Here is a 27,657-nt window from a genome sequence, read left to right on the forward strand (position 1 = left end):
ATGAAATAGAAGATAAAAGGAGTGTCCCTTTGTAAAATTATTCCAACTATTATGACAGAGTTTGAGTAGAGCTGTTTTGAAATCCCTAATAAATGAATGAATCTAGGCATTGAGCATCTAGGCCTGGATTCTTCAATGGTTAAACTGAAGGAAAATTAAAGAGTGGAGGGGGAACCTGTAGATTGAAAGTGACTTAAAGGGCATATAAATTTTTCTTAAATGTGTAAGACTAAACTATAACGTCTAGGGATCTGGATTTGGGTAATACAACTCCAGGGGAAAAGAAAAAAAAAAACAAGGATGTGACTATCATGAACCATGGTGTCCATTTCCACCAGGAAGGAGGGGCTGTGATGAAGATGAGGAGCATGGCAAGGGGGCGGGGGGGGGGGGCTTTTAGTGTTTGTTTGGCAAATTGTTTCTTTTTCTGGGTAATGGTTTCAAGGTTGTTCCATTTATATTAGCTTATTAAGCTATACTTCTGTTTTGTATGGTCTTCTTTATCTGTGTTTTATTTTGAAATAAAAAGGTTAACTAAAATGTGTTAACTATATTTTATCATTTATCTGGAGCTGCAGGGCATGGAGCCCAGTTTTATTCTAACTGACAGAATCATTTTTACTGGGGTTTTTCCAGACTTTTTTTTTTTTTAAATTTTTAAATTGAGGTGTAGTTGATTTACAATGTTGTGTTAGTTTCAGGTGTACAGCACAGCGATTCAGATACGTGTGTGTGTATTCTTTTTCAGACTCTTTTCTTTTATAGGTTATTACAAAATATTGAGTATAGTTCCCTGTGCTATACAGTAGGTCCTTGTTGGTTATGTATTTTGTATATAGTAGTGTGTATATGTTAATCCCATCCTCCTTATTTATCCCTTCCCCCCTACTCCCCAACCTTACCCTTTGGTAACCATAAGTTTTCTGTGTGTGGGTCTATTTCTGTTTTGTAAATAAGTTCATTTGTATCTTTTTTTTTTTTTTTTTCAGATTCCACATATAAGCGGTATTATACGATGTTTGTGTTTCTCTGTCTGACTTACTTCACTTAGTATGATAATCTCTAGGTCCATCCATGTTGCTGCAAATGGCATTATTTCATTCTTTTTTATGGCTAATATTCCATTGTATATATGTGCCACATCTTTTCTCCATTCATCTGTCGATGGACATTTAGGTTGCTTCCATGTTTTTGTTTTTTTTTTTAAATTTTTTATTTATTTGTTTATTTATTTTTGGCTGTGTTGGGTCTTCGTTTCTGTGCGAGGGCTTTCTCTAATTGCGGCAAGTGGGGCCACTCTTCATCGCGGTGCGCGGGCCTCTCACTATCGCGGCCTCTCGTTGGAGCACAGGCTCCAGATGCACAGGCTCAGTAGTTGTGTCTCACGGGCCTAGTTGCTCCGCGGCATGTGGGATCTTCCCAGACCAGGGCTCGAACCCGTGTCCCCTGCATTGGCAGGCGGACTCTCAGCCACTGCACCACCAGGGAAGCCCCTGCTTCCATGTCTTGGCTATTGTAAATAGTGCTGCAATGAACATTGGGGTGCCTGTATCTTTTTGAATTCTAGTTTTCTCTGGATATATGCCCAGGAGTGGGATTGCTGGATCATATGGTAACTCTATTTTTAGTTTTTTAAGGAGCTTCCATACTGTTCTCCATAGTGGCTGCACCAATTTATATTCCTACCAATAGTGTAGGAGGGTTCTTTTTTCTCCACACCCTCTCCAGCATTTATTGTTTGTAGACTTTTTGATAATAGCCATTCTAACCGGTATGAGGTGTTACCCCATTGTAGTTTCGTTTGCATTTCTCTAATAATTAGTGAAGTTGAGCACTTTTTCATGTGCCTGTTGGCCAGCTGTAAGCTGTATGTCTTCTTTGGAGAAACAAAATCTTTTCTTTTTTTTTTTTTGGTTGTGCCATGCGGCATGCAGGACCTTAGTTCTCCGACCAAGGATCGAACCTGTGCCCCCTGCCGTGGAAGCGCGGAGTCTTAACGACTGGACCGCCAGGGAAGTCCCCAAAATCATTTTTAAGGCTAACACCTTCCTGCCCCCTGTGCATTTACTTACCAGAGAGGTGTCTGGAACCCCAGTTCCCTGCCTCTTACCAGGAAGGACTTATTTCCAAACCTATTTTTCTTTCTCCTCTAAATTGTATTTACATTGCTTGTTTTCCTTTTCAACTGTGGAGCCAGCAATGTATAACATATGCCTACGGGGCCCACTCTAATCAGTGTAGAGCGGAAAGGTGAGGACAGCTAACATATATTAAATGGTTATTCCTTGTCAGGCATAGTTCTGAGTGCCTGGCTTCACTGACTCTTAATCCAAACAACACTGTTAGATGTAGGCACATCCCCATTTTACAGCTGAAGAAACTGAGAGGCACCCCTGGCCTGAGTCTACTAGGTGCCTAACATCTATACTATGCTGCCTCTGATCATATTGTTTCAGTTATCACATGCTATTTATGAAGCTGAGGATTTGGCTAGATATTTTTAAGTGCAGTGGACTCCACTGCTGTGTTTTAGCATGTGATCCACTCTGACCTTTAGATTCTTTTCTGCTCTTACACATTATAACTGGTTATTGGCTGTTTTCTATGAGAACACTTGGTGTTTCCTCCTCCAGTGTTTTCTTCTGAGGGAATTCCCCGTTTTATTATTCCCATTTTTAAAATGGTAATTTTTATTTTGTTAAAATTTGTCCTGATTTTCTGGGTACATACTTCCCTCGTACCCATCTCAGTTTATACATTCACTCAGCCTGATCCAGATCACGGGTGAAGTTATTCTCAGCTGACACCCCTGAACAGCACCTGGCACACAGAAGGTACTATGGAAGCTGCCTTAATATTGAATAAGCTTTCATGAATACTTTGTGGGTCTCAATTTCAGGTCAGGCAGGAGGAAGAACAGGTTTGACAATGGAACTGCTTCACTGGTGAGTGGGGTTATAGAGGCTTCTGTGTCTCTGATGGGAGACTGGGAATTTTAGGCCTGGAGGCTGTACTGAGCAGCTCACAGAGGCCCCACCTTTTTAAGACCTCAGGACATGAGTAGTTACTGCTTTCTCCCAGCAATTCCTACTCAGTGGCTCGGTGGTAGAGATGCCTGTGAGACAGGTCCTCATACCACCAGGCTGTGCCAGGCCAGGCTGCACTGGGACACCAGCTACTTGGAAGGGTTGGAAGAAGATGGTGAGATTGGTGTTAAAGGGAAGCCTGTGAAGACAGGCAGGAAATGAAAACAGCACAGATGTTATATTAAATAAATGAGCATCTCATTATTGGGCAGCATGTGGGGGAAGGTCTGTGGCCTGGTCTCATGGCACCCAGAAGATGATAGTTATGTCAAGTTGCTCATATTTTCCGCAAGTCTGGTAGCTCGCTTATTCCTGGGAGGGTTGGAGCGGGTGTGGTGGTGGTGGGGGGCATGCTCTCTCGCTAGCTGTAGCCTCAGGTCACATTCTGCGCACACGTCCCTCCAGGGCCTCCAGCTCAGCCACCACCTCCTTGGGCAGATCCTGGTTGACCTGCTCTGTCAGGTAGCTCCGAATGTCACGAACCTCCTGTTCCCAGAAGTCCTTGGGGAGCGAGAACAGCTGGGTGGTGTTTATGGCTCCCAGGCCGCTGAGATCCAAGGCACCTTCCTTTGGCACCAGCCCAATGGGCGTTTCTTGGGCACTGTCCTCCCCCTCTAGCCGCCGGCAGATCCAGTCTAGCACCCGAGCATTCTCTCCAAAGCCTGGCCACAGGAAGTGGCCTGCCTCATTGCGCCGGAACCAGTTGACATGGAAGATGCGGGGCAGCCGGGCCCCTTTGAGGCCCTCCATGCTCAGCCAGTGTTCAAGGTAGCGCCCAAAGTTGTAGCCAAAAAAGGGCCGCATGGCAAATGGGTCGTGCATGATGACCTTCCCTGGGGAGGGGAGCAGGAAGGGTAAGGAACCTCCCTTCTTACTGGAGAAGAGAAAGGTACCCCGCCTCCAGCCGGAGGAAGCTGTGAAATGTTGGCGGTTCTGGAACATCCTCGAGACAGGGTGAGGGGAAGGGAATGGGGAAAAGATACATGTGGGAAGGGGTGGGCAGGAGGAAGGTCTGGTTCAGGAAGGGAGAGAAGAGGCAAGCTGGGCACACAGGAGTGGAACTCACCTTTGTGTTCAGCCGCGGCAGTGGCCTCCGAGCGCATGGCGCTGCCCACAAACACCCCATGGCGCCAGTTGAAGGCCTCATATACCAGGGGGACTCCTGGGACACCAGTGCACATGGTCAAAGGCAGCCATTATCTTTGTACGATCACTCCATCCCTTCTGGTGATCTTGACTCTTACTATCTCTCTCCTAGGACCTCAGCTGCCCATGTTCAAACCCCATGCCTCCCCACTCCACCTCGATTTTGCATTCTCCAGGCGGGTGCTCTAGAGGCAGACAGCTGTAGTTGGCGATCCAGGCTTAGGCTCTCTGAGCTTTAAGTACAAGAGGGAGGCGGGCCCTGACAGAGAGCCCAACCCTTAACCCAGATGGCATGGAGCCCACACGATGTTTACCTTTGGGTCTGCGGCCTCCAAAGATGATGGCGTCAATGGGGACACCCTCAGGGGCCTCCCAGGCGGGGTCTATGATGGGGCACTGGCGAGCCGGGGCACAAAAGCGAGAATTGGGATGTGCACAGGGCTCCTTGTCACCTGGCAGAGCAAATACAAATACTATCACTTCCAAGGGCACATCCACCCCCAATACACACAGACATTTGCAGACACTCTTGCACAGTTTCTTTTTGCCTCATCAGCTCCCCACAATCTCCGGTTGGAGGTTGGTAAGGAGCAGGGAGAAGGGAGCCAGGACATCTCCCCTGAAGATCAGGTTATTTATCCATAATGGTACTGCCAGCTGAGCTATGGGAGAAAAGAGCGAGAGAGGAATTGGTGTTTAGCAGGACACTAATGTTTATGCCAAGCTACAGCCACTTGGCACTGAGCAGTGCTCAAGGGAATGGGGTTAAATATTGGCATAGGGTTATAATGGAAATTTCCCCCCAGGAACTCTTCTTTTAATTTATGGGATTATTATTTAAATAAACACTCAAACCTAAAGCAAAAACTGAGACAGGTCAGTATTTCAGACAACCGACTTTCTTCTTTGCTATTGTCTTTGTTGTCGTTGTGTTGTTTCTTCAGTTTACAGACAACTGACTTTCCATCAGCAAATAGCGGAAGACAGAATCTCCTGAGCTATCAGAATGCGAACAGGAACTGATTTTAAAGCTAGCGGGGTTTTGGTGGTTTCCCTGGGTCTGCTCAGACCCGGCTGGAGTGATAGGGCTTGAAGAATTCAGATGAGGACATAACCTGGGCAGTCATAACCTGAGGAGCCCAGGTCATTTGGCCCCTTCAGGTGTCTGGAGAGGAGTTGGGACCGAGTCAGTGGCATATATATAAAGCACCATCACGGGGGCCCTGAATGGACACAGTGCTTTCTCTGCCAGTGGTTACTGGTTGGACCTGGAGGGCAAGGAAGTCACGGAGCCAGCGCCCCCGCCCCCCTCTGACCCCCAGCTCCTGCCTCCACTTTCATGTGAGAACCATCGTTATGCCTCTCTCTTGCACTTTCATCAGCCCCCAGTTGAGGACCTAGCACAAGGTATTATTCTGAGAACTGAAGCTGGGCACAACATGCCCTCGTTACACCCCTGAATCCAGAGGTGACGAAAGGGTTGGGCAACTAGCCTGTGGCGAAATACGAAAGTTTCTTGGATTTCTCAGTTGGGTGGGGAGGCTAAGGAGGGCTTAATGATGGTGTTAGAGAAAACGAAGGATGATTAAATGAGGGGGGTGACTGCTAAGCCAGCCTGAAAAACTTGAATGTAGGCTTCAGTGACCACAGGCCACCCTCCCCTGCTAGGCTCCTCTTTGCTTCCACCCCTAGGTCTGGGCTCGCGGAATGCCAAAGGCCACTGAAAGCTGAAGGTCCAGAGTGCAGGGCTGGAGGAAGGGGCAGGGCTGCAGGGCACAAGGGAGTAATGACAGGGTTGAGAAACTAGCTTCTAGGAGAGGCTAAAGAGCTGGTCTGATTTTGTTCGGAAAGATTGGGGTGTATGTGTTGGAGGGGCAGGGGAAGGGTGAGGGTAACAATACTGACCTTTAGACAATGGTTATTACATGGGGAGTCGGGGTGGGGTGAGGGTCCAAGTGGCAGGGGTAGGGGCAGGCTTCTTCCTTCCTAATGGGTCAAACTTTATGACTGTGCTTTGAGTCCAATTCTTTCTGTAATAATTTCCAAGACACTCCCCCTTTAAAAATATCCAGCTTATATTAATTGAGAATTTACTACGTATTCGGCACTATGTTGAATCCTTTGCATGCATTATTTAATTTAACCCTCCAACACCTTATGAGATAGGTACTATGATAACTACCCCCATTCATGTGATGGGGAAACTGAAGCTCAGGAGGTTAAGCGACTCAGCCAGGCCACAAACTGAACTGGGACGTGAACTGAGATTTTGCTTAGGGTTGCATAACTCCCTTTGAGTCCCAGAGGTCCTGGCAGATGGCTGCAGGTTGAGGAAAAGGGTTTTACATCATCAAGGTGCTGAGCCCTGGGGGCTGACTTACACCCCGCCCCCCCCCCCCCGGCCCCATACCAGGTTTCCAGGGTTTGCCCAGCCAGGAGGTCACGGTGACGCCGGGTGAAAGAGGCTGGTCAATGCCCTCCCAGTATACGCCGCCATCGCTGGTCTCAGCCACGTTGGTGAAAAGGGTGTTACTCTGGATTGTGGCCATGGCATTGGGATTGGTGGTGGCAGAGGTGCCAGGGGCCACCCCAAAGAAGCCATTCTCGGGGTTGATGGCCCGGAGTCGACCTGTCAGGAGGAAAAGTGAAAAAACGGAAGGACTAACCAGGAAGAGTTGAGAGGTTCAGCCTCGGAAGGTCCTGCTCAGCCCCTCCCTGCCCTGAGCTGGACCCTAGATCTGAGGGGAAAGGTTTTGGCGTCTCCAGGGCGGCTGGGCTGCCAGGAGGCATGGGGGAGGGGTGGTTGTTCAGGAGAAGGTTCTCACTGACAAAGTGCACCCTGAGCAGCGGAGGCGAGAATCCTACACTCTGGTAAGAACCAGAGCAGCGAGTACGATCCAAGGGCCTCTCACCATCACTGTCAAACCTCATCCAGGCGATGTCATCCCCCACACACTCCACTCTCCAGCCTGGCAGTGCCGGCCGCATCATGGCCAGGTTTGTCTTGCCACAGGCGCTGGGGAAGGCAGCTGCCACATAGCGCTTCTTCCCCGCGGGGTTGGTGATACCCAGGATCTGCCAGGTGGGGAGAGGGAGCAAAGAAGAGGTCACCAGAGGTTAGGCATGGTCTGCATGGGAAGGACAGCTAGGGGTCAACAGGGAGGACCAATGTTTATTCATGAAACAGGTGCACTGCCTTGCTACAGGGCCTGGGGTGGCAGCAAGGGGAAGCCCACCCCCGCCCCCGACATTCAGCAGCCTCGGGCCAAAGCTTCGGGCATTTGCGCAGAGTCCCTGGTCCGCCAGTTGGGCACCTGGCAGTGGAGAGGCGAGGCTGAGGCTGACTGGCCAGGCCCCGCCCTTGGCCTGCCCCCCGAAGCTGCCCAGATCCTCACCAGGCCCTCACCAGCATGTGCTCCGCCAGCCAGCCCTCATCCCGGGCCAGCCGAGAGGCGATGCGAAGGGCAAAGCACTTCTTGCCCAGCAGGGAGTTGCCACCATAGCCGCTGCCGAAGGAGACGATCTCCCGCTCGTCGGGCACGTGGCCAATCAGGGTTTTCTCTGGGTTGCATGGCCACTGGCTCACCGGCTCCCCTGGGGACAATGGGGTCATGGAGCTGCTGGCAGGGGCATCAGGCACTGGGGTGTCAGGGGCCGGAGGGATCAGGGGGTGGCAGGAAAGACACTCGGCAGCAGTGGTGGTGTCAATGCGTAGCTAAGGCCTCCTACCTCATAATATGTATCAGCTCCCATGCCCCTATTCTTGGACATGGATAATTCACTCTTCTCAATCTTGAGCAAACTGCTTTGCCAACTCAGCCTCACCCCCAGCGCACTGCTGCCCTAGCTCTTGGGAATTCAGTATCTCACTAATCAGGATAGGTAGGATGCGGGATTCCCTCTGAGTACAAGCAGGCCTCTGTGTACCCCCACCCCCGCCCCGGGCAGAGCAGGTGCTCACCTTGCCCAGTCAGGGGCTGGCCCACGGAGTGCAGACACTTGACAAAGTCGCCATCTCCCAGGGCCTGAAGCACGGGCGTCCCCAGCCGGGTCATAATCCGCATGCTTGCCACCACGTAGGCGGAGTCCGTGAGCTGCACTCCGATGCGGGACAGTGGGGAGCCCACGGGACCCATGCTGAACGGCAGCACATACATGGTTCGGCCTGTGGAGGAAAACGCCACCTGGCTGAAGGGTTCCAACCTGTTTATTCCTTCAGTGCCCCTGCCTCTGTGTCCCTGCCCTGGTTACCTTGCATGCAGCCTGGAAACCTCTCATCCACGGCTTGCTGGAACTCAGCTGGGGACATCCAGTTGCCCAGCTGCCCACGGGCCCCGCCAGCCGGGAGGGGCACCGTGTCCCGTTGAGAAGGAGTTACAATCACCGTCTTGCTCTCTACTCGTGCCACATCCTTGGGGTCTGTGCGGGCCAGCCAGCTGGGGGAGAGCGGATATCAAGAAGATAGTGGCCAGTAGATCTCCCTCATCCCAGACCCACTCTTTCAAGTCCAACTTTGTCTCTAGGTCTTCCGTTGGCCTTATTTTTTCCCATCCATTTGCATCTCAGTTGCTTCCTCCAGATTTTGTCCCAGTCTAAGGGGTAGTTCCCTTGGCCCCAGTCCTGGCAAAAACTCACTGAACTTTTAAGTTAAAAAAAAAAAAAAAGCAAAGGCTTTTATTTGTATCAGCTTATTCACTTAACATAAAAATACAGGCCAATCCCAATAATTCCTGATTGTTTCCTCCAAAGCTCCCATTCTCGCTCATTCCATTGGGATGGTCTACTTAAATTTGATTTCGTCTCGGTAAACCCAAGGTGGCCTCCGTCCCCACAGCTGCCCCCATCTCGCAGGTTGCTGGGCTCAGGGCTTACCAGTTGTTGTACTTTGGGAGCTTTCGGATGAGTCCCTGCTGTTCCAGCAGGGTTAGTGTGGCAGTGTTTTCTGCCTCGGTCCCATCACAGATGTGGATGCTCTCTGGTTGGCACAGGCGGGCACTGTTTTCCACGAAGTCTCGAACCCTAGCAGGCAGCTGGCCCAGGTCTCCACTCAGTACTCGCAGGGTCTGGATACTGCGCCGTGAGGGCCAGCCCCAGGGGCTCAGCCCATGCCATCTAAGCCTGCGAGAGAAGAAACAGAGAAGTAATGGGCCAGGTGTTCTCGTGGAAGATGGGCAAGTCAAGGGGACAGAAAGCTGGGCTGCTGGGGATGTGCTAAAGTAGGTCTGAACAGGCACCATGATGAGGTCGGAATAGGTAAGGAAGATGGGTTCAGGCCATGTCTGTCTTGTGGCCTTTATGAGGCTTAGTGAGGGTGTCTCCTGATTAGCAAGGGACAGGTATCACCAAATGAGCATAACGACACATGCCTGGCTGTGTGGCTGTACGTATAAGGCATGCTGATGTTATTGTAGGCTTAGCTCATGCCAATTTTTTACTATGTCTGGTCAATGTTTGGAAGTGAGCTGGTGTCCTATGGCCCAAATGTCAGTAAACTGTGCCCAGTTGACAGCTTCATGTGTCTGGTGTCCTTTTCATTCTCAAGTATAGTTTTTATAAGTCAAAAAGGCAGCTGTTTTCATTCTTTTCTTCTGATGTGCATGCTGTTAAGACTGTGAAAGCCTCAAGCAGAGGACTAGGTCTTTGAGATGGTAAGTCCCAGGTTTCTAGATTTGGGCCCTTGCACAGAGAGTGGGTGACTGGATGTCAGGGTTCCAGGCACTGGATCTGCGGTTGCCCACCTGGGCCAACAAGGATTGCATAAAGTGCTGCCACTGGGTAGGTATTTTTGAACTGTGTGGAAGGCTGACTGTTGGAGAATGTCACTGGCTGGGGTGCATGCCCCAATTCTTAGAACAGGGTCCCTGGAGTCCGTCCCTTCACACCCCTAGGAGAGGGAAAAGTAAGGTCTGCTCCAGTTGGCCTGGACCCAGGATGGAGTGACCCAGAGAGAGCAAAGGCCAAGAGAGAGAAGCTGTCTTCCTCTTAACGCCAGGGCCTTGCCGGTCAGAAACTGTGCTCCACATGCCCAGCACTGCATGACCCTGTCCCTCCCTTGGCTCTCTTTCCTAGAGAACACATGCCTAGAACTTTGGCTCTTGGTGGTGGGGTGGAACATTAGACTGCAGGGCGCTCAGACTCACAGGGAATAAGCCTGGGGAAGGGAGGACGCTCAGACCGTGAATGTGGGAGCTGGGTGGCTTCACTGGGCAGGGCAGGGTGGAAACCCAGTGTGGCCCCAGGGGCAGAGGTGGAAGCCTCCTGGGGCCTGGTTCTGTTCCCCCTCAGAGAGGAATTTCCCCCGAGCATTAATTTTAAAGGCAGACAGCCTTGGGGAGAACCTGTCTCCGCAGGGAGGCTGGCTCAGGAAGTCTCCTGGGAAGCTCCCTCCCCCACTCCCCCCACCCCAGCCTCCTGAGTAGGACCTTCTCCTTTTCCCCTTCTCCAGAGACCACCCACAAGGGCTGGCCAAGTGGAACCAGCTGTGGGAGAGACAGAGGGTCAGCTCAGACCCTGGGACAAAAGCTGAAAAGGGAGGCTACAGAGGGAAGACAGGAAGCTGTGAAAACGGGGAGAGGGCAGACAAGCAGGACCTAGGGGTTCCCGTCCTGGACAGGGGATGAAGCCAGCCAGGTAAGGATGAAGGCAACTTGGCCCCCTCTTCCACCTTGCCGCCCTCCTTTCCCGGGCCCCAGGCCCCTCTGGCTGTGCTGGGCTTCCCGCCAGGTTCGTCTGCCAGGATCCAGTCGTGGGGAGGCTGCGGAATGGCTGTTTACCTTCTACCTTCTTTAGGGAGCTCTGAGCTCAATCCCCAGGGGCTCATGCACCCTTGACCCCAAGGCCCTACTGCTCCTCACCGCAACCTGGGGCACAAGCGCTACATCTGTAAAGCAAAAGAGGAGACACGGAAAGCGGGCCCAGCGAGGACGAGCGAGGAGGGGAAAGGAAGTTCTGAGGGTGGCAGAGAGAGACGGTGTGGTCAGAGACCAGCAAAGCGGGGGGTAGGGGTGGGGTGGGGACGGAAACCGAGAGACCCGGAGCGGCTGAGGCCGCCCCGATCTCCAGCGAGACGCACGACCCGAGAGGCCGTGGATCCAGACGCACTCGCCACCTGCCCGCCTCCTCCTCCTCGGAGGCGAAACCAGGCAGAGGAGGGCGAGCAGGAGAACGCAAATGGCAGCCCCGAGGGGGCAAGCGCGGCGGAAGGTGCGGGTCGGCCCCGGATTGGGGGTCACTCACCGCAGGCCGGGGCGGTACACAGCGGCCATGGCACCTGGGCGGGGGTTGCGGGGTGGCCGCGCGAACGGAGCGGAGCCGGGGAGACAAGGGAGGCGGGGAAGGAGGGAGCGCGGCGCAGAGAGCGGGAGCTCAGGCTAGGCAGGAGGCGCTTAAAAAGGAGGAGGGCGGGCGAAGGGGCGGGACCCAGCAGGGCCGGCGCGACCCTCTCTCCGCCGGGTGCTCCAGCCCCAGGTCAGCCCAGCCATGGCCCCACCTCCTGCATCTTAGCCCCCAAACCCTTGTCTCCCATTGGAGGATTGGGTCCTCTCCTCGGCTCCCTCCTCCCCGAGGCCCCGCCCCACCGCTACGCCTCGCCCCCCTGCACATGATGTAACTTTGAGGACTCTTGCTCCCGGGAGAGAGCGACTGGGAGACTTTGGGTGACAAACAAGCTAAGAACAAGGGGAGGGGCCATGGGCTGGAGCCCACGGGGCGCTGGAAGTCTAGAAGCCGGGGGCTGGGCATTGCCTCCCCCTTCTTCCCGGGGCTTGGGCGCTCTGAGCCCAGGCTCTTCTGTTGTCCAGGGCCCTAATGCCATGGTTCCCTCAGTCCCCAACTCCCAAATCCCTGTTTCTTCTCCCCGTGATGAGGGCTCTCTTCTGCCTTACCGTGAAGTGGTGATGTCTCTCCACCCCAGAATCTCTTCTTTGGGCCTCTGGCCTGGTCATTCTCTCCACATTCCCCTGGAGAATGCATCTGCCCCACCCAACCACCACCACAAAGTCCTCTGGTAATTTCTCAAGTTACGTCTCCAGCCAGACATCTCTCTTCAGCTTGAGACCATGGGTATCACGCCAAAGGCCATAGCACCTCAAACTCAACGTGGCTATGGTAAGCATCGGCCCAACATCCACTCCCCCTTTCTGGTAATAGCACCCTGATGTTCCTTTGGGGAACCACCTCCTCAGTCTGTGTGGTCTTGTGGGTCTCCTACCAGTGCGCTCTCAGCTTGGCCAATTTGTGTGTCCGTCACTCTGGCCACAGCCAGTGGAAATGTTCAGGAATGGGCATGAGGTCTCTCTCTGGGGCTTTTTCTGTCAACTTTCAAAATGAGGTCTCCTGCTGGGGTTGCTGGGCTGGTAGAACCCAAGCCTGATGCTGCTGGGTGTCAGCTTGGCCCTGCAAAGCAGGAACCTGTCTGAGATGGAAACCAGCCTAGAGGAAGCAGGCTGAGGGATGGAGAGTGACAGATTCCTAATTCTGGGTATAGGAGTCAATAGATTTCTTCTCTTGCTCAAGCTAATTTCAAGTGGACTTCTGCTATTTGCAACAGAAACAACCCTAATTCTCAGATTTCTCAGAGTTCTCTACTGGAACATAATGGGACAAAAGAGCTGGCCTCCAGCCTTGGGCTTGCTGCTGACCCTCATCTCTTCCACCCAGGCTCCATCCTGGACTCAACCTCATGTGTATGTATCTGGGACTCTTCCCTCCAGTCCCTACATCCAAACTCTGTTCATACCCACTCCACTGCAAACAGCTCCTCTTTGGTCACTCTCTGGGCCTAAAGATGTGCACACTGGTGGCATCATGGCCAAGCTATTGAAGGTCATCATCTCTTCTGTGATCCTGCACCTGCTCTCATGGTTCCCTATCTCAGCAAATGGCACCACTATCTAGCCATTGCCCTAGAGGAACCTGAATCAGTCTAGACTATTCCTTTCTTATCGTCCAGTCAGACACCAGGAACTTTGGATTTGTATTTCACAATTAGCTCTCAAGTCTGTGTCTGTTTCCCCTGGCCACTGCCTTAGTTCAGGGTTTATCTCTCACTTGGCTTCAAACAATAGCTTCCAAGCACCTTCTTGGCCTCCCACCTCTCCAAATGCCACCCCCTCTCCCTCCCACCAAGTTATTCTCCAAACTCGGTGCATAAGTTCACTTTGGAAAATTAAGAGAGAGGAATATTTATTGTATGGACACCAGGTGCCAGGCTCTGAGCCAGTAGCTTTACATGCATAATCTCATTCAGTTTCACAATAGCCCTGTTTTACCAATGTGGACACTGAGGCTTAGAGGTTGTCATTTCTTCAAAGTCACACAGCTGATCAGCAGGAGAGATGGAATCTGAATCCAAGTCTTTCTGACTCTAGTTACCAAGTTTTCTTTTCCCCCCTGCAATCCTATACTGTCTCCTTGATTTGTCCTTAAGGAAAAAATGAGATCATATCACTCTTAGGCTTAAAATTCCTTCAAGGCTTCCTACTACATGGCAACTGATGTCCTTCATAACCTGGTTCCCATTTATCCAATGGTATCACCCCCACCTCCCTACTTGCTGCCTTCTCTCCTATATACCAAACTCTGCAGTTCCCAGAGCACTTCTGTGAACCTTTCTGCCCTTCAGATTTAAATTAAACATCACCTTCTGTGTGAAGGTCAGTGTGCCCCTTAGAATTAACATCTGTCTCATCTGTGTTGGTTCAATACTGTGTACATACCTATATTTTTAAATTAATCACACTTTTTTGTAGTTGTTTTTGTATCTCTGTAATCCTCACGGGAGTGTTAGCTACTTGAAAAAAGGACCCAAATTTCATTTTATTTTTTAAATATTTATTTATTTATTTTTGGCTGTGTCGGGTCTTAGTTGCGGCATGCGGGCTCTTCGTTGTGGTGAGCAGGCTTCTCTTTGGTTGTGGCACACGGGCTCCAGAGTGTGTGGGCTCTGTAGTTGCGGCATGCAGGCTCACTAGTTGTGGCACAAGGGCTTAGTTGCCCCACGGCACGTGGGATCTTAGTTCCCCGATCGATCTGGGATCGAATCCACATCCCCTGCATTGGAAGGCGGATTCTTAACCACTGGACCACCAGGGAAGTTCCAAAAGGACCCAAATTTTAGTCTTCTTTTTATTCTAGCTCCTAGCAGAATCTGGCCCATAATAATTAGGCACTTAATCAACATTGGTGTAGTGAAAGAATGAATGAATCCCACATTTCTTTTTTTTTTTTTTTTAAATTATTATTAATTAATTAATTTATTTTTTTGGCTCTGTTGGGTCTTCGTTTCTGTGCGAGGGCTTTCTCTAGTTGCGGCAAGCGGGGCCACTCTTCATCGCGGTGCGCAGGCCTCTCACTATCGTGGCCTCTTTTGTTGCGGAGCACAGGCTCCAGACACGCAGGCTCAGTAGTTGTGGCTCATGGGCCTAGCTGCTCCGCGGCATGTGGGCTCTTACCAGACCAGGGCTCGAACCCGTGTCCCCTGCATTAGCAGGCAGATTCTCAACCACTGCGCCACCAGGGATGCCCGAATCCCACATTTCTAATCCCCCGCCATTCTTCCTTAGCTTTAGGCAGACTGAGCAAGGGGCTCCCTTGAGGGTTTCCTTATCCGATTCCCCTTATCCGCCTCACAGTTTCGCTCAGTTCTCTAGCCCTCCTCCTAGCCTGGTCCACGAGCTGGCCTAGTGTCCGCGGCCACCACCAGGGGGCAGGGTGTGACCAGCCTTGCCTTGGTCTGCATTTTCTGATCCCCAGGGCCCTCTGGATCAGCCCTTGGATGTCTCACAGACCCGCTGCAGTGGATGCTGGGGAGTGTGGCCCAGAACCCCCTTCAGGATCATGGCATTCATTGAAACTGAGCAGGACCCCGTGGGGCCCTCCCAGGTACAAATCCTTTTTGTGTCCCCGGTTTCTTAGTTGTAGGAAAAAGGCTTCAGCCTCGTAGACCTTCCCCGAGTACCAAAGGGCAGATTCAAACAGTTACTAATCAGGGAGGGGAGGTAAGGCAGAAACAGAGGAGGAACAGTCAAGAAACAATAGTGCGGCGATAAAGCAGGGTCCTGGTTCCTCCTCAAGGGATATACATAACTATATCTTTGAGCTCTTCTGCAGGAACTAACGCCCCCACCCAGGTGGAGAATGGTAACTTCAGGCTGAGCACAAGATCCTTGGAACACTGCCCGGTTATCTCACCACCAACCAGTCAGAAGAAAAGTCACATACCCTGCAGCTCCCACCCCAGATTTTGCCCATAAAAACTCCCGGAAAACCACTGGGAAGTTTGAGGTTTTTGAGCACAAGCCACCCGTTCTCCTTGCTTGGCCCTGCAATAAACCTTTCTCTACTCCAAACTCCAACGTTTCAGTTTGTTTGGCCTCACTGTGCGTTGTTGGGCACGCGAACGTGTGTTCAGTAACAGGGGCAGGGTGTGACCAGTTTTGCCTTAGTTTGCGTTTTGTCCTCCCCAGGGCCTTCTGGGCCCAGCCATTGGACGTCTCACAGACCCCCTGCAGTGGGTGCTGTGGCGTGCTGCCCAGATGCCCCCTTCAGGATCATGTCCCAGCCGCTGAGTGTTGGCTGCTGATGGTGCAAAGCTGAGCACTTCCCCGAGCACCACCTATGGCTGAAGGGAGCTGTCTTGCCAAATGCCCCCTTTCCTGGGGCAGCTGGTGTCCAATGACTGGTTGATGCAGGGCTCCAAAGTCCTGGCCCCCTTGCCTCAATTTGGGACACTCTGAAGGTCCATCCTAGCTCCAGAGCTCCTATGGGGTCAGCTGAAGCCTCTGTTTCAGCTGTAATGGTTTTCAACTCTTCCCTCTGCCCAGTCCCACTTCTCTCACTGACTTGGAAAATCCTCCCAACAAATCACCTGTACACAAGTTTCCATCTCGGAGATTTTTTTTGTTCTTTGGGTTTTTTTCCAGCTTAAGATATCCCCCCAACTTGACTTGGATAACTGCATTAACCCCCTAATCTGACTCTGATTCCATTTTCGCCATCCTCCACCATAGATCCAAAGTGATCTTTTCAGACACAACCTGATCATTCCACATCCTTGCTGAAAATCCTTTAGTAGCTTCTCATTGCTCTTCGAGTAGAGCTCACGTCCTAAACTTGGCCTACAAGGCTCTGCATGATCTGGCCCCACCCTCAGCTACTGCCATTCTTCCCACTTTCCTTGGTATCTGCTTTCTGGTTACACTGGGTTTTTTTCAGTTTCATGAATGTGTCTACCTCTTCCCTGCCCAGAGCCTTTGCATACATTATTCCTGTGGCTTGGAATCTCCATCTTCTCCACACCACCAGGCATGGTCACTTCTTACTCCCCTGACCAGTCTCAGTTTAATGTGACTTCTTAGGCGAGCTGTCCCTGCAATGCTACCCTCTCCCCTGCCCCCACGTTAGATTAGGTCCTCATGAAATAAAGTCTCATAGCCCCCTGACCTTCTCCTGCATAGCACCCATCTCATTATGTTAGGGGAACCACTGACCGAAACTGCCCACCCTGGCCAGGCACCACACTAACCCATTTGCATGAGCTGTTTTATGACAGGAGGTCCTGGTAAGGAACATGGAACAAACAAGCCATCACCAACCAGAAGATTTTGGGAAAGGTGAAAAGGTGATGCCAGTCCATATGTCCTACCAACCTCCCAGAATCCTCCTAGCTGGAATCCATCTTGGCTGAGCGATGCGTGCACCACCAGGAAGGACCCTGAGTCAGAATGATTGGCCAGAGACAGCCCAGAAACTAATCCCATCACCATAAAACTCGAGACTGCAAGCCACGTGGCAGAGTGGTCCTCCTGGGTTCCCTTACCCTCCTGTTCTCCACCCAGGTACCCCTTCCCAATAAAGTCTCTTGCTTTGTCAGCATGTGTGTCTCCTTGGACAATTCATTCCCAAGTGTTAGACAAGAGCCCATTCTTGGGCCCTGGAAGGGGTCCCTCTTCTTGCAACAGTTATAATGGTTTTTTGTGTTTTTTTAAATAGATTTTATTTATTTATTTATTTATTGGCTGCGTTGGGTCTTCGTTGCTGCATGCGGGCTTTCTCTAGTTGTGGGGAGTGGGGGCTACTGTTCGTTGTGGTGTGAGGGCTTCTCATTGCGGTGGCTTCTCTTGTTGCAGAGCACAGGCTCTAGGCACACAGGCTCAGTAGTTGTGGCTCACGGGCTTAGTTGCTCCAAGACATGTGGGATCTTCCTGGACCAGGGCTCGAACCCATGTCCCCTGCATTGGCAAGTGGATTCTTTACCACTGCGCCACCATGGAAGTTCTAATGGTTTGTTTTTATGTAGGCCCATCCCTAGCATATGTAGGGCCTGGGGCAAGAGTACAGATAGAGGCTCACAAACCTTGTGTTTAAATATTTTAAATGTATGATTCAAGCTAACAAACTATTAAATAAAATATATTCTACCCTTCTACCTTGACAAATATACACACAATGGTCTGGAATTTGGTTCAAATTTGGATTTTGTTTGGAATCCTCAAGATTCCACAGCAGAATGTGGTGGTGTGGAGAGAAGCAGCTTTCAGCCACTGGCCTTTGGGCCCACTTCTTTTCCCACCTCTGACACCATATTCTACTTCTACACCTCATGTGCATGCACGTGGACCTCCTGTCTATACATCCCAATTCTGTCCATTGCCTCCTGCAAACAGCCACCCCTTGGCCACCCACTGGGTCTAGAAATGTGTGCACGAGTAGTGTGATCTACCCTTAGGAGGGCAAACCCAGGAAAGAGGTCCACGTGGGCCCTAGAAGTGGGCTTGGGGCTCTTTGGACAAGGAATTCCTAAGTATCTGGAGTGCGGTCCAGAAGGGGTTTGGGGTGTGGGCAGGGGACGCCTGGACCCCCTCACTCCAAGGGACACAGCCAGAAGAGGGCCAGAGTCTTTCAAAGCACAGCCTTTCAAAGCACAGGGCCTAGGGCACGGGCCACTCCTGCCTGGGCCTAAGGGCAACAAATTGACTTTTCTCTGGTTTGTCAGTCTATAAGCTCCATGAAGACAGGGCTGGCGTCAGTCTGATTTACTGAGGTGTCCCTAACGCCCAGCACAGTGTCTGGTGCGGAGTAGGTGTTTAATCAATATTTGTCAAATGAATGAATGTATGAGGTAGACCAGGAAGAGGTTTGAGGATTTGGATCCATTACTGAAGATCTGGATTCCATAAGCCAGAACTAGAAATGAGAACGGGTGGTACAGGGCTGCAAAAATGGGGGTGCAGGACAGAGGAGAATGGAATCCTGGATTACTGACTCTGTCTCCCGTCCTCTCCTTCCTCTTTGTTTTCTACCCCACTTCTCCAGGCCCTTTACCTGCCTGGCCCTCTCTCCCCATGATCCAGCATCCCTCTGTCCATATCCTTTGACTTTTTTGTCCTTTGTCCATTGCTCTTTCTCTATGGCCTGACCATCTATCTGCCTGTTCTTCTGTATTTGTTTCTAGTTCTCGGTCCCCAATCTTGTTTTTTTTTTAATTTATTTAATTAATTTATTTTTATTTTTGGCTGCATTGGGTCTTCATTGCTGTACGCGGGCTTTGTCTGGTTGTGGCGAGCACAGGCTACTCTTCGTTGTGGTGCGCCGGCTTCTCATTGCAGTGGCTTCTCTTATTGCAGAGCACAGGCTCTAGGCGCGTGGGCTTCAGTAGTTGTGGCATGTGGGTTTCAGTAGTTTTGGCACGCAGGCTCAGTAGCTGTGGCGCATGGGCTTAGTTGCTCTGCAGTATGTGGGATCTTCCCGGGCCAGGGCTCGAACCCATGTCCCCTGTACTGGCAGGTGGATTCTTAACCACTGTGCCACCAGGGAAGCCCTCGGTCCCCAATCTTACTTTCCTCTCTCCCTTCTTCTACCACTTTTGCTCTTCTAGTCACTTGTTCCCATCACCTCTTACTCCCTCCTGATCCCCTCCCAGAAGCTTTCTTCTCTTTTAGTTCTCCATGGGCCTTTGCCCATCTCTTCCATGTGCCTACGGCCCTCTGTCTCCCTCAATCCAGATTCCTGGGGAGCCCCTGACTAGTTTGCCCTCTCTCCTAGGTCTACACCTACAGCCTCCTTAGCTAAGTCTTCTTGCCTCCCTTCCTCTGTTTTGTTCTTTGCAGAGTCCACCTGGTTTCAACTTTTTCATCCCCATTTCTCTGTCCCCAAATGTCCTTGAGCCAGTCAGTCTCAGCCTGCGTCCCCCTCCTGCCAGGAAAACCCATGAACCACCTCCTGGGTCCTCACTGACCAATGTGCTTCTCCTCTCTGTGCCCTTGGTCCTTTCCCCTGGTCCAGCCCTCACCCCTCAGACTCCTTTCCCTGGTCAGTGGTGCCTGGTCTGAGCCCCGAGCGGCTCAACTCGCCTGAGCTTGTTTAGTCTGACTCCTTCAGCCCATTAGCAGCTTAGCCCTCCCACCTCTCCTCTGAGCGCTCCAGTAAACAAGAGGATCAGCGCAGACCTGACAGCTGCTGGGGGGCAAGTGTCTGGCTAGACCAGACCAGGCCTGCAAAAGGGGCTGCAGTCAACACTTGCTATTCCTTCTTCACCAGGGAAATTCTGAGGTCTCTTTCCTGGGTATTTACCTTAGAACCACATTCCATGCACATGTGTTGGGCTCTGGTCTCCATGGTCCCCATTCCCATTTTGTGGCCTTGTTCCTAGGCCTTGGGCTTTTCGATTCTTCTGCGAAAACAGCACTAGATTCAGGCAATCACACCGAGAAGCCTTTCCACTTGAATGATGACAATGGTCTCTGCTCTATAAAATGGAGGCCAAGTGCGGGAAGAGAGATGTCCTCTGATGTTGGTCTTCTTATATGTGTGTAGAGAGCATGATAGGAGAGACCAAACACACACACACACACACACACCCCAAAGGAATCTGAGTTGACTATAGGCACTCTGTAGATCAGGGGTTCTCAAACTTCAGTGTTCATCCAAATTACCTGGAGAGCTTATTAAAACATAGATTTTTTTTGGTCCCATCCCCAGAGTGTCTGATTCAGTAAGTTCGAGGTGAGGCTAGAGAATTGCATTTCTAACAAGTTCCCAGGTGGTGCTGCTGGTCTGGGGACCCCGGTCTGAGAACCACTGTCTTAGATCACCTGAATCTACCAGCTCTTTACCTAACACCTAAGGCTGGGACCAGGTTAATTTTTATAATTGATCCTTGGGGCTGATGGACACCCAGGTCTCTCTCTGGGTTGGGAAAGAGGACCTGTTAACCCCAGGGGAGTGTTTGGAAGTCCTTAGAAAGTAGGAAGTAGCTTTTAACTCCTGGAGTTCTATTCTAGTACAGACCCTATTTAAACAGCTTCAGACAGGTTTAAACATCTCCTTGGCTAATTCCTAGTATCTCTGTTCCAACTTCTACTTGGGGATGATAGCTCTAAGAAGTGTTAGGGGATTAGGCTGAAAATGTAGGTCACCTCCCAGCCATCTGGGAACCAGGAGGAGTGAGAGAGGAAGAAAGAGGGACAGAGACACACGCAAGGAAAAGGTGAGGGGAAGCAGAGGGCAAATGAGGGCAGTTACAAAAGTGTCTCTGACGGATTGGTGGTGATTGGATTTCAGTGTCCCGAGGTGTCCTGGAAGGAAGGAAAAGGGTTCCTCATTCCCTCTTCCGTTCCTGCTCCCAAGCTGGCCTGCCTGTCCTGGGGCTGGGTCCGCAGGAATTGGAGAGGCTGAGACTAGGATGGGCAAGTCCTGGAGGGTTGTTTATCTTTCTGAGGCCATAACTGTGAGGGGCATGAGGCCAAATAAGGTGGGAGTGAGGCAGGGAGCAGAAATGTGAGCGTTCCTGAAAACAGGAAACAGACCCAACAGGCCAGGTGAGAGTGGGCTTGGGAGAGCTTATACTCCCCTAAAACACCCACAGGATGCTGCAGAGCCTTGGACGGTAAAGGTGCTGGAAGCTTGTCTGGCCCTCTTTTCCAGTCCCGGGCTTTCAGTCACCAAGGACTGAGGGTTGTGTCCTCACGAGGGTGCTGGCGGAGGCCAACGTGGCACTCTGTACTGGGGAACTGAGAACAGTGAGTCAGACCATCAGTGAGGCGCTTTGTTGGGGAAGATGCCCCCTTCCCTTCCTTGAGAACAGGCAGACTTGTCCTCTCCTCTCATTTCCTGCAACCCCTCAGGCCAATGAGATATGCAAATGATCCCCTTACCTCATTGGTTGGAGGCCTGAAAACCATGGATGACCTCAGAGAGCTGGCCCTTTAAGAGTACCCAGTGGGCTCTGTGCCCACAGCCCCTTGTTCTGAGCACAGAGGCACCAGGCCCTGCTCAATGGGGCCTCCAGTCTCTGGGGAAGCTGTGCCTGCCTGGCTTTGACACTGACCAATCATCTCTGCCATCCCTAAAGTGAGTATGTCTGAGGCCTACTTGGGTGCCAGGCCTCTCACCTAGAGCCCCCTCCTCTGACACCTGCTGTCCTCTTTCTGTTGTTTGTTTTCAGGAATCTTCACACTTCTGTCCCCTGCTCTACTCCCACCCTGACTGGCTTTATGTCCCTCACCGCTATCACATCAGAAAGATAAACAGCCCTCCTCACTTAGCTTTTCATCCAATTCTTTCTGGACACCTCTCTCTATGTCTCACCTTCTCCTCCCTGCCAAAGATCAATTCCTTCAATCTGTGTTTTTGTTCCCATCCCCTCTGCCTTCTCAAGGGTGAGGGGCTCAATAAATAGGGCAACACCTGGGACAGGAAGAGAGAGAGGACTTGTCCCTCCTGCCACCTCTCTGGGCAGAGCCTGGGGGCCTGAGATATGGTTGGAAAGTGGGTTACCTAGGTTTGGACATGGAGATGGAGCCAAACTCTAAGCCCTGGGGATGAGCACTTTCTGCCTTGTCCCTCCTGGGGCTGTTGGAACTGGGAGCTGGGCTCAAGCTTGGGACTTCCAGGCTGGGAAGGCTCTCCGAGGTCACCTAGCCAGAGGTGACTCAGGTGGGCACATGCTCCGTGGTTGATAACAGGGACGAGGGTTCCTGGGTGACATAAGTTTGGGACACTCTTGAAGTTGAACAGATGGTTTACCGAAGGACTTCTCAGATTACTATGCTGCGGTGCTCTGTGAACCTGCAAGAGGTTCACAGGGATGGGAGGCAGCATTTCTCAGAATGATCTGCTCACAGACCCCTTCTTGGATACTTCTCAGACTTCATGTTTCACAGAACACTCTCTGAGAAATGTTAAAGTCCAACTACCTTCCTTGAACAGAAGGGGAAACGAGGGTCAGAAGGGGAAGGTGACCTGATCAAGTTCATACAACATCGCAGGTCCTGGATGGAAGGAGGAAAACCAGTCTCGGTTGGTTTCCCTTGGAGAGATTAGCCTTGGGGAAAGATGGTCACCACTCTGTCCTGATCTTTCTAGAACTGATTCTGGGGACTTACTTGTTTTCCTTGAAAAGTCTCTTGCTTCTAGAAAAGGGATTCATCGATTAATCCATAGAATGAATGTGCATTGAGGGTCTACTATGTGCAAGGCATTGGCCTGGGTGTTCTGAGAGAGAGATTACAGCATGTTATCCATCTATTTTAAAATCCACAGCATATGTGCCTTTCCATTGCCCTAAAATATACACATACTCTGTCACATTTAATTAAGCAACACTTTTTAATTGCTTGGAAATGAAATGATGCCTCTTGAGATGACAGAGATGCTCAGCATGTCCCAGCACTAGAGTTGGGAGTGCTGCCACAGTCTTCTTGTTTTTCGTAGATCCCAGAGGCACCAGTGGGCCAGAGCCTCTGCTATCCTCTTCTTCACTCAGGCTTTAAGCTGCTTTCCCCCTGGTCAGGAGCCCCTGCCACCTAAGAAGTTGTCCCTCAGCCCGGAGGTGACTGTGCAGGGAACAGGCTGCGCCATCACCCCAGCTTTCCAGAACTCTGTCCCCAGGGCGCTTGGGCTTTGGGGGAAGCGGATTTTGGTCAAGGAGGCTGGCAGACAGCCTCCAGGTGCTCCAAACCTGTCCTCTTTTTTGCAGGTGCACCCCTCCTAATCCAGCCCCAGAATGGCACTGCCTCCCAGTCCCCTGGCCATGGAATATGTCAATGACTTTGACTTGATGAAGTTCGAGGTAAAGCGGGAACCCTTGGAGGGGCGATCTGGCCCCCCGACAGCCTCACTGGGCTCCACACCCTACAGCTCAGTGCCTCCATCACCCACCTTCAGTGAGCCAGGCACGGTGGGGGCCACTGAGGGCACCCGGCCAGGCCTGGAGGAGCTGTACTGGCTGGCCACCCTGCAACAGCAATTGGGGGCTGGGGAGGTGCTGGGGCTGAGTCCTGAGGAGGCCGTGGAGCTGCTGCAGGGTCAAGGCCCAGTCCCTGTTGAAGGGTCCCACCCCTACTACCCAGGGAGCCCAGAGGAGACCGGAGCCCAGCATGCCCAGGTGAGTGATCAGCGAGCTGGTCCGAGGGAGGGCAGGGTGAAGGAGGAGGCCAGCCCAGAGAGGAAGGAGAGTCCCCGGAGAGGGTTACCGATTGGGAAAGGGGTAGAGGACAGGAGAAGGGAAGAAGGACTTTTAAAAGATATCAGGTAGAGACAACTATTTTCTGGCCCTTCTTTTTTTCTTTTTTCCAAATAGAGAGAAATGAGTAGCCTGAATCAGGAGGAAGAGGGAGAAGACAAGGTTAGAAGAGGATCGACCAAAAGGGGAGAGTTGAGAATTAAAGGGCGTCAGGAATGGTTGATCAAGGGAGGTATATAGATACTCAGTCTGGGGAACCACGGAAAGGGTTGTGCGTGGAATGGAGCAGAGCTGAGACTGTGGGAACCGGAACGAAGTTGGCCTTTTCAAGACTTCGTGCTGCCCCAGCCCCCAACCTTCTCAGGAAGGATTGGGACTCATCCTATTAATTATAGACACAGACAGGGGTGTTGAGGGCATTAAGATGTAATCCAAATCCTTTGAGGGTCACAGGGTTGGAGCCTTCAGGACAGGGGAGCGAGGTGTGTTGGAGGGGAAGGGTCTGTCTGGCCCGAGCCCACGGGACACACGTGGGCCAGGAGCTGGATGCTCATGACCCCTCTAGGTCAATGTGGGGTTCAGGGGCGCGACTGGTTCGCCCGACGGTGGGTGGGACACGCGGGGACCACCCAAAGGGGCCAGGGACCCATGGCGGGGGTGCGGGGCAGGGGAGGGCGTGTTGGGACCTGGAACGGGATCTAGACTGTGGGACAGATTCAGGGGAAGGCGCACGTTCAGGTAAAGGTGGGAGCCGGGGGCGGAGCATTCCCGAGGGCGGGGCCGGGTGGGCGGGGCCACCCGAGCTTGGAGCAGGGCGGGAGCCGGCGCTGACTCGGGCCCTGCCCGTTCCCTCTGCAGCTGACCGAGCGGTTTTCGGACGCGGCGCTGGTGTCGATGTCTGTGCGGGAGCTAAACCGGCAGCTGCGGGGCTGTGGGCGCGACGAGGCGCTGCGGCTGAAGCAGAGGCGCCGCACGCTGAAGAACCGCGGGTACGCGCAGGCCTGTCGCTCCAAGCGGCTACAACAGCGGCGCGGGCTGGAGGCCGAGCGCGCCCGCCTGGCCGCCCAGCTGGACGCGCTGCGGGCCGAGGTGACCCGCCTGGCCAGGGAGCGCGACCTCTACAAGGCTCGCTGTGACCGGCTGGCCCCGAGCGGCCCAGGGCCGGAGGCCACGCCCACTTCTTCCTCTGAGCCACTGGCCGCGGAGTGGTGGAGTCGGTGGGCGGGTGGCGCGCACCACCCGGGAGGCGGCTGTACCATTCACTAGATGGTTACTGAGCGCCTTCTGGTGCCAGGCACTCCTTTGGATGACCACACAAATATCCCCAAACTTCCTGGACCCTCAAGGCATGCTCCAAGGTTAGATGCCGGTCATTTTCTGGAAGAGGGGTCCCCTTCCCTCACGCAGGACGTGCACAGAAACCCTTCACCTTCTGCCCCACTCTACATGACCAGGTCACTGAAGTCGCAGGAGTCAGTGCGAGGCACTGGGCGGGGGGCGGGGCGCAAGGAGGTGTGGATGATGCACAGTGAATGGGAGGTAAGGGAATGGTGCAGCTCCCGGCTCAGCTTAGATTTTAATTCAAGGTTTTCAACCTGTAGTGCACTAAGGTGGTAATTAGCAATGAGGCTATGTTTTCATTCCAAGGCTTGTAACCTCCCCATTTTAGGACTACTGCATTTTCAAGATTTCAATTCCCCATATCAAGACAGACCAGGAACTCTATTCAAGAGGCTTTCTTGAAGAAAGCCCGTGGCCTGCAGGGCCCAGAGCAGCAAAGGCCTGAGGAGCTCTGGGGGTGGTTGGTGTGGGCTGGGAGAGAACCCTGGGCAGTAGTCTGAAGCCAGGGGTGCTAGTCTCAGCTCTGCCACAGGATACCTCGTGGTCACCTTGAGCAAATCACTTGCTCCCTGGGTCTCGATTACCTCATCTAATCCTCATTTGGATTGGATGACTTCTGACACCTTTCCAGTTCTGGCCTCTCCTTAGTGTGGGAGCCCCAATGGTCTCCCCAAGAAGCCCCGAATTCAGCCTCACCAAAGGGACTTTCTGTCCTGCTCCAGCTTCCTGACTGCAGCATAGGCCCATGCACTGGTCCTCTGTTGCTCCCTCCATGCTGCCTTGGCCTCCAGACCTGCATAGGGTGCCCCTGCTCCCTCCTGTCTCTCTGAGGGCTGAGGTGAGACTTTCCCCAGCCTGACAAGGAGCTGAGAGAATGCAGCTTTTGTGAATTAAACTTGAAGTCTAGGCACAACTGTACGCTATTGGCTAGATGTTCTTGCAATTTAAGAAGTGTTTATTCTATGTCCTTGCTCCAGGCGTGTGTGTGTGTGTGTGTGTGTGTGTGTGTGTGTGTGTGTGTGTGTATGACAGAGAGAAAGAGAGAGAGAGGGAGAGGGAGAGGGAGAAGGAGAGAGGCTGGATAGCCCCCACCTGGGCGGAGTGGAGCATCTCAGTTCTGAAGCCCCAATGAAAATGGGGGGGAGGGGCGGGGATTGGGCCAGGTGGAGCCTCCCCCTCCCACCTCCACTGCATAGAAGCCCAGGAAGAGTAGTGACCCGGCCAGGCCTGCCTGTGGCTATCCTGGCGGCTCACAGTTGCCATGGTAACCCAGCCCTCTAGTTCAGCAGCCTACAGAGAGAGTGGGCGGGGGCTCTGGGCAGAACAGAGGCATTGGGCTGGGAGCAGTTACCTGGGAGCAGCCTCTGTTGTAGGTCCTCTAAGGGAAATAATAAATGGGGAGAAGGAGTTGGGTGTGGGGGAAGAGGCTCCCATATGTCTCTCTTCCTTTCTGCCCCCTCTACCCACCCCCTCCCCAGCTGTCTCTTCCCATCCCCATTCTTGTTCCCTCCTCCCCCTCCTCTAGCCGAGCTCGTCCCTCCTCCCCTCAGGAGCCTGCCATGGGAGTCCTCTCCTCTATCTCCACCAGGATTTCTTTCTCTTCTCCTCTCCCTTTCCCACTGCTGGCTACTGGCCACCCTCTTTGGCTCTGGCTCCTCTCTCTGAGTGGCTCACGGCACCTTTAGCCTCTCCTCCTCCATCCCCTTCCACGTGCATCATTGAAGGGAGAGGCTGGGGCAGGGAAGGTCCTTCTAGGAGCCCAGCTCTTCTTCCCTCACTCTGGATATCCCTCAGATCTTCACCTGCTCTCTACAGCTGTGATCCAGACCCGCTACTGTTCTTGCCTGCCTTCCTTAACTGGCTGAGGCTCTGCACGGCACACATATGGGCAGAGACGCCCATCCATACCCACCTACACCCGTACACACAACCGGGCCATGTTTACACACACTTGGGTCACAAGCTGAGGGTCACATGGATTCACCTCAAACAGAAGTTGCACACTCATGATTAAATGTGGGCCCTTTAGTCAGATGGGCCTGGACTCAAGTTCCAGGCTTATCAGTTCTTCTTTGACCATGGGTGAGCTTCAATCAAGCTTCATTTGCTTTGTCAGGAAAATGGGGAAAATAACGGTAACTACCTAGTGAGAGTGAACGCATTTAAAACACACTAAGTACAAAGCTTCACACATGCTAAATGGCAATGTTTGCTATTGTTGTCAATGTTATTAAGAGTACACAGGGAGTTCCCTGGTGGTCCAGTGGTTAGGACTCAGAGCTTTCACTGCAGGGGCCCGGGTTCAATCCTTGGTCAGGGAACTAAGATCCCACAAGCCGCAAGGTGCGGCCAAAAAAAAAAAAACAAACAACAAAGTACACAGCTGGACTTCTGAACCACTAAAGGCCATACTCTGGAGAGTCAGGGATATGCAGAACATGAACACACACACACACACACACACACACACACACTTACACACACACATTCACACACCAGGAAAACCAGGCTGCAAAGACCTTAGATACCCCCTCTGTATTCATAATTCACTAGCAGACCTGCTGCCCTCCTTCAGTCCCGCACCCCATCCCCCCCACCTCTTCTCAGGCTGCCTCACAGCTG

General features: G+C 52.3%; 2 protein-coding genes and 1 long non-coding RNA gene across 4 annotated transcripts; 2 read left to right on the forward strand and 1 right to left on the reverse strand.

Annotated features, from left to right (window-relative positions):
• Positions 1-3,262: 3,262 nt before the first annotated feature.
• Positions 3,263-11,613, reverse strand: PCK2 (phosphoenolpyruvate carboxykinase 2, mitochondrial). Its single transcript, XM_068547308.1, has 10 exons — positions 11,469-11,613; positions 9,105-9,350; positions 8,484-8,668; positions 8,194-8,397; positions 7,639-7,826; positions 7,145-7,307; positions 6,643-6,861; positions 4,547-4,684; positions 4,153-4,248; positions 3,263-3,919 (listed from the first exon to the last, which is right to left on the reverse strand). Exons 1-10 carry the CDS (start codon positions 11,495-11,497, stop codon positions 3,465-3,467), a joined length of 1,923 nt encoding a protein of 640 aa, XP_068403409.1. The 5' UTR covers positions 11,498-11,613; the 3' UTR covers positions 3,263-3,464.
• On the forward strand, positions 10,649-15,568 carry LOC137766721 (uncharacterized). Of its 2 annotated transcripts, none has more exons than XR_011074362.1 (3): positions 10,649-10,862; positions 14,985-15,113; positions 15,342-15,568. It is a non-coding gene; the product is annotated as an uncharacterized lncRNA (long non-coding RNA). The 2 variants fall into 2 exon arrangements; XR_011074364.1 differs by lacking the exon at positions 10,649-10,862 and adding an exon at positions 11,259-11,435.
• A 7,667-nt stretch (positions 15,569-23,235) lies between these two features.
• Positions 23,236-24,884, forward strand: NRL (neural retina leucine zipper). The gene is given in 3 exon segments (XM_068534726.1): positions 23,236-23,616; positions 24,553-24,853; positions 24,856-24,884. Coding segments are annotated over 3 exon segments (711 nt in total).
• Positions 24,885-27,657: the final 2,773 nt, after the last annotated feature.

The sequence above is a fragment of the Eschrichtius robustus genome, chromosome 1, assembly GCF_028021215.1.
Source record: "Eschrichtius robustus isolate mEscRob2 chromosome 1, mEscRob2.pri, whole genome shotgun sequence".
NCBI lineage: Eukaryota > Metazoa > Chordata > Mammalia > Artiodactyla > Eschrichtiidae > Eschrichtius > Eschrichtius robustus.

Coding starts and splice junctions, on each gene's coding strand:
- PCK2 (XM_068547308.1), bottom strand. CDS start 11,497: ATGGCCGCTGTGTACCGCCCCGGCCTGCG. Junction 8,398..8,483: donor GTTTCCAGGCTGCATGCAAG/GTAACCAGGGCA, acceptor TTTCCTCCACAG/GCCGAACCATGTATGTGCTG. Junction 4,249..4,546: donor TGGAGGCCGCAGACCCAAAG/GTAAACATCGTG, acceptor CTGGTGTCCCAG/GAGTCCCCCTGGTATATGAG.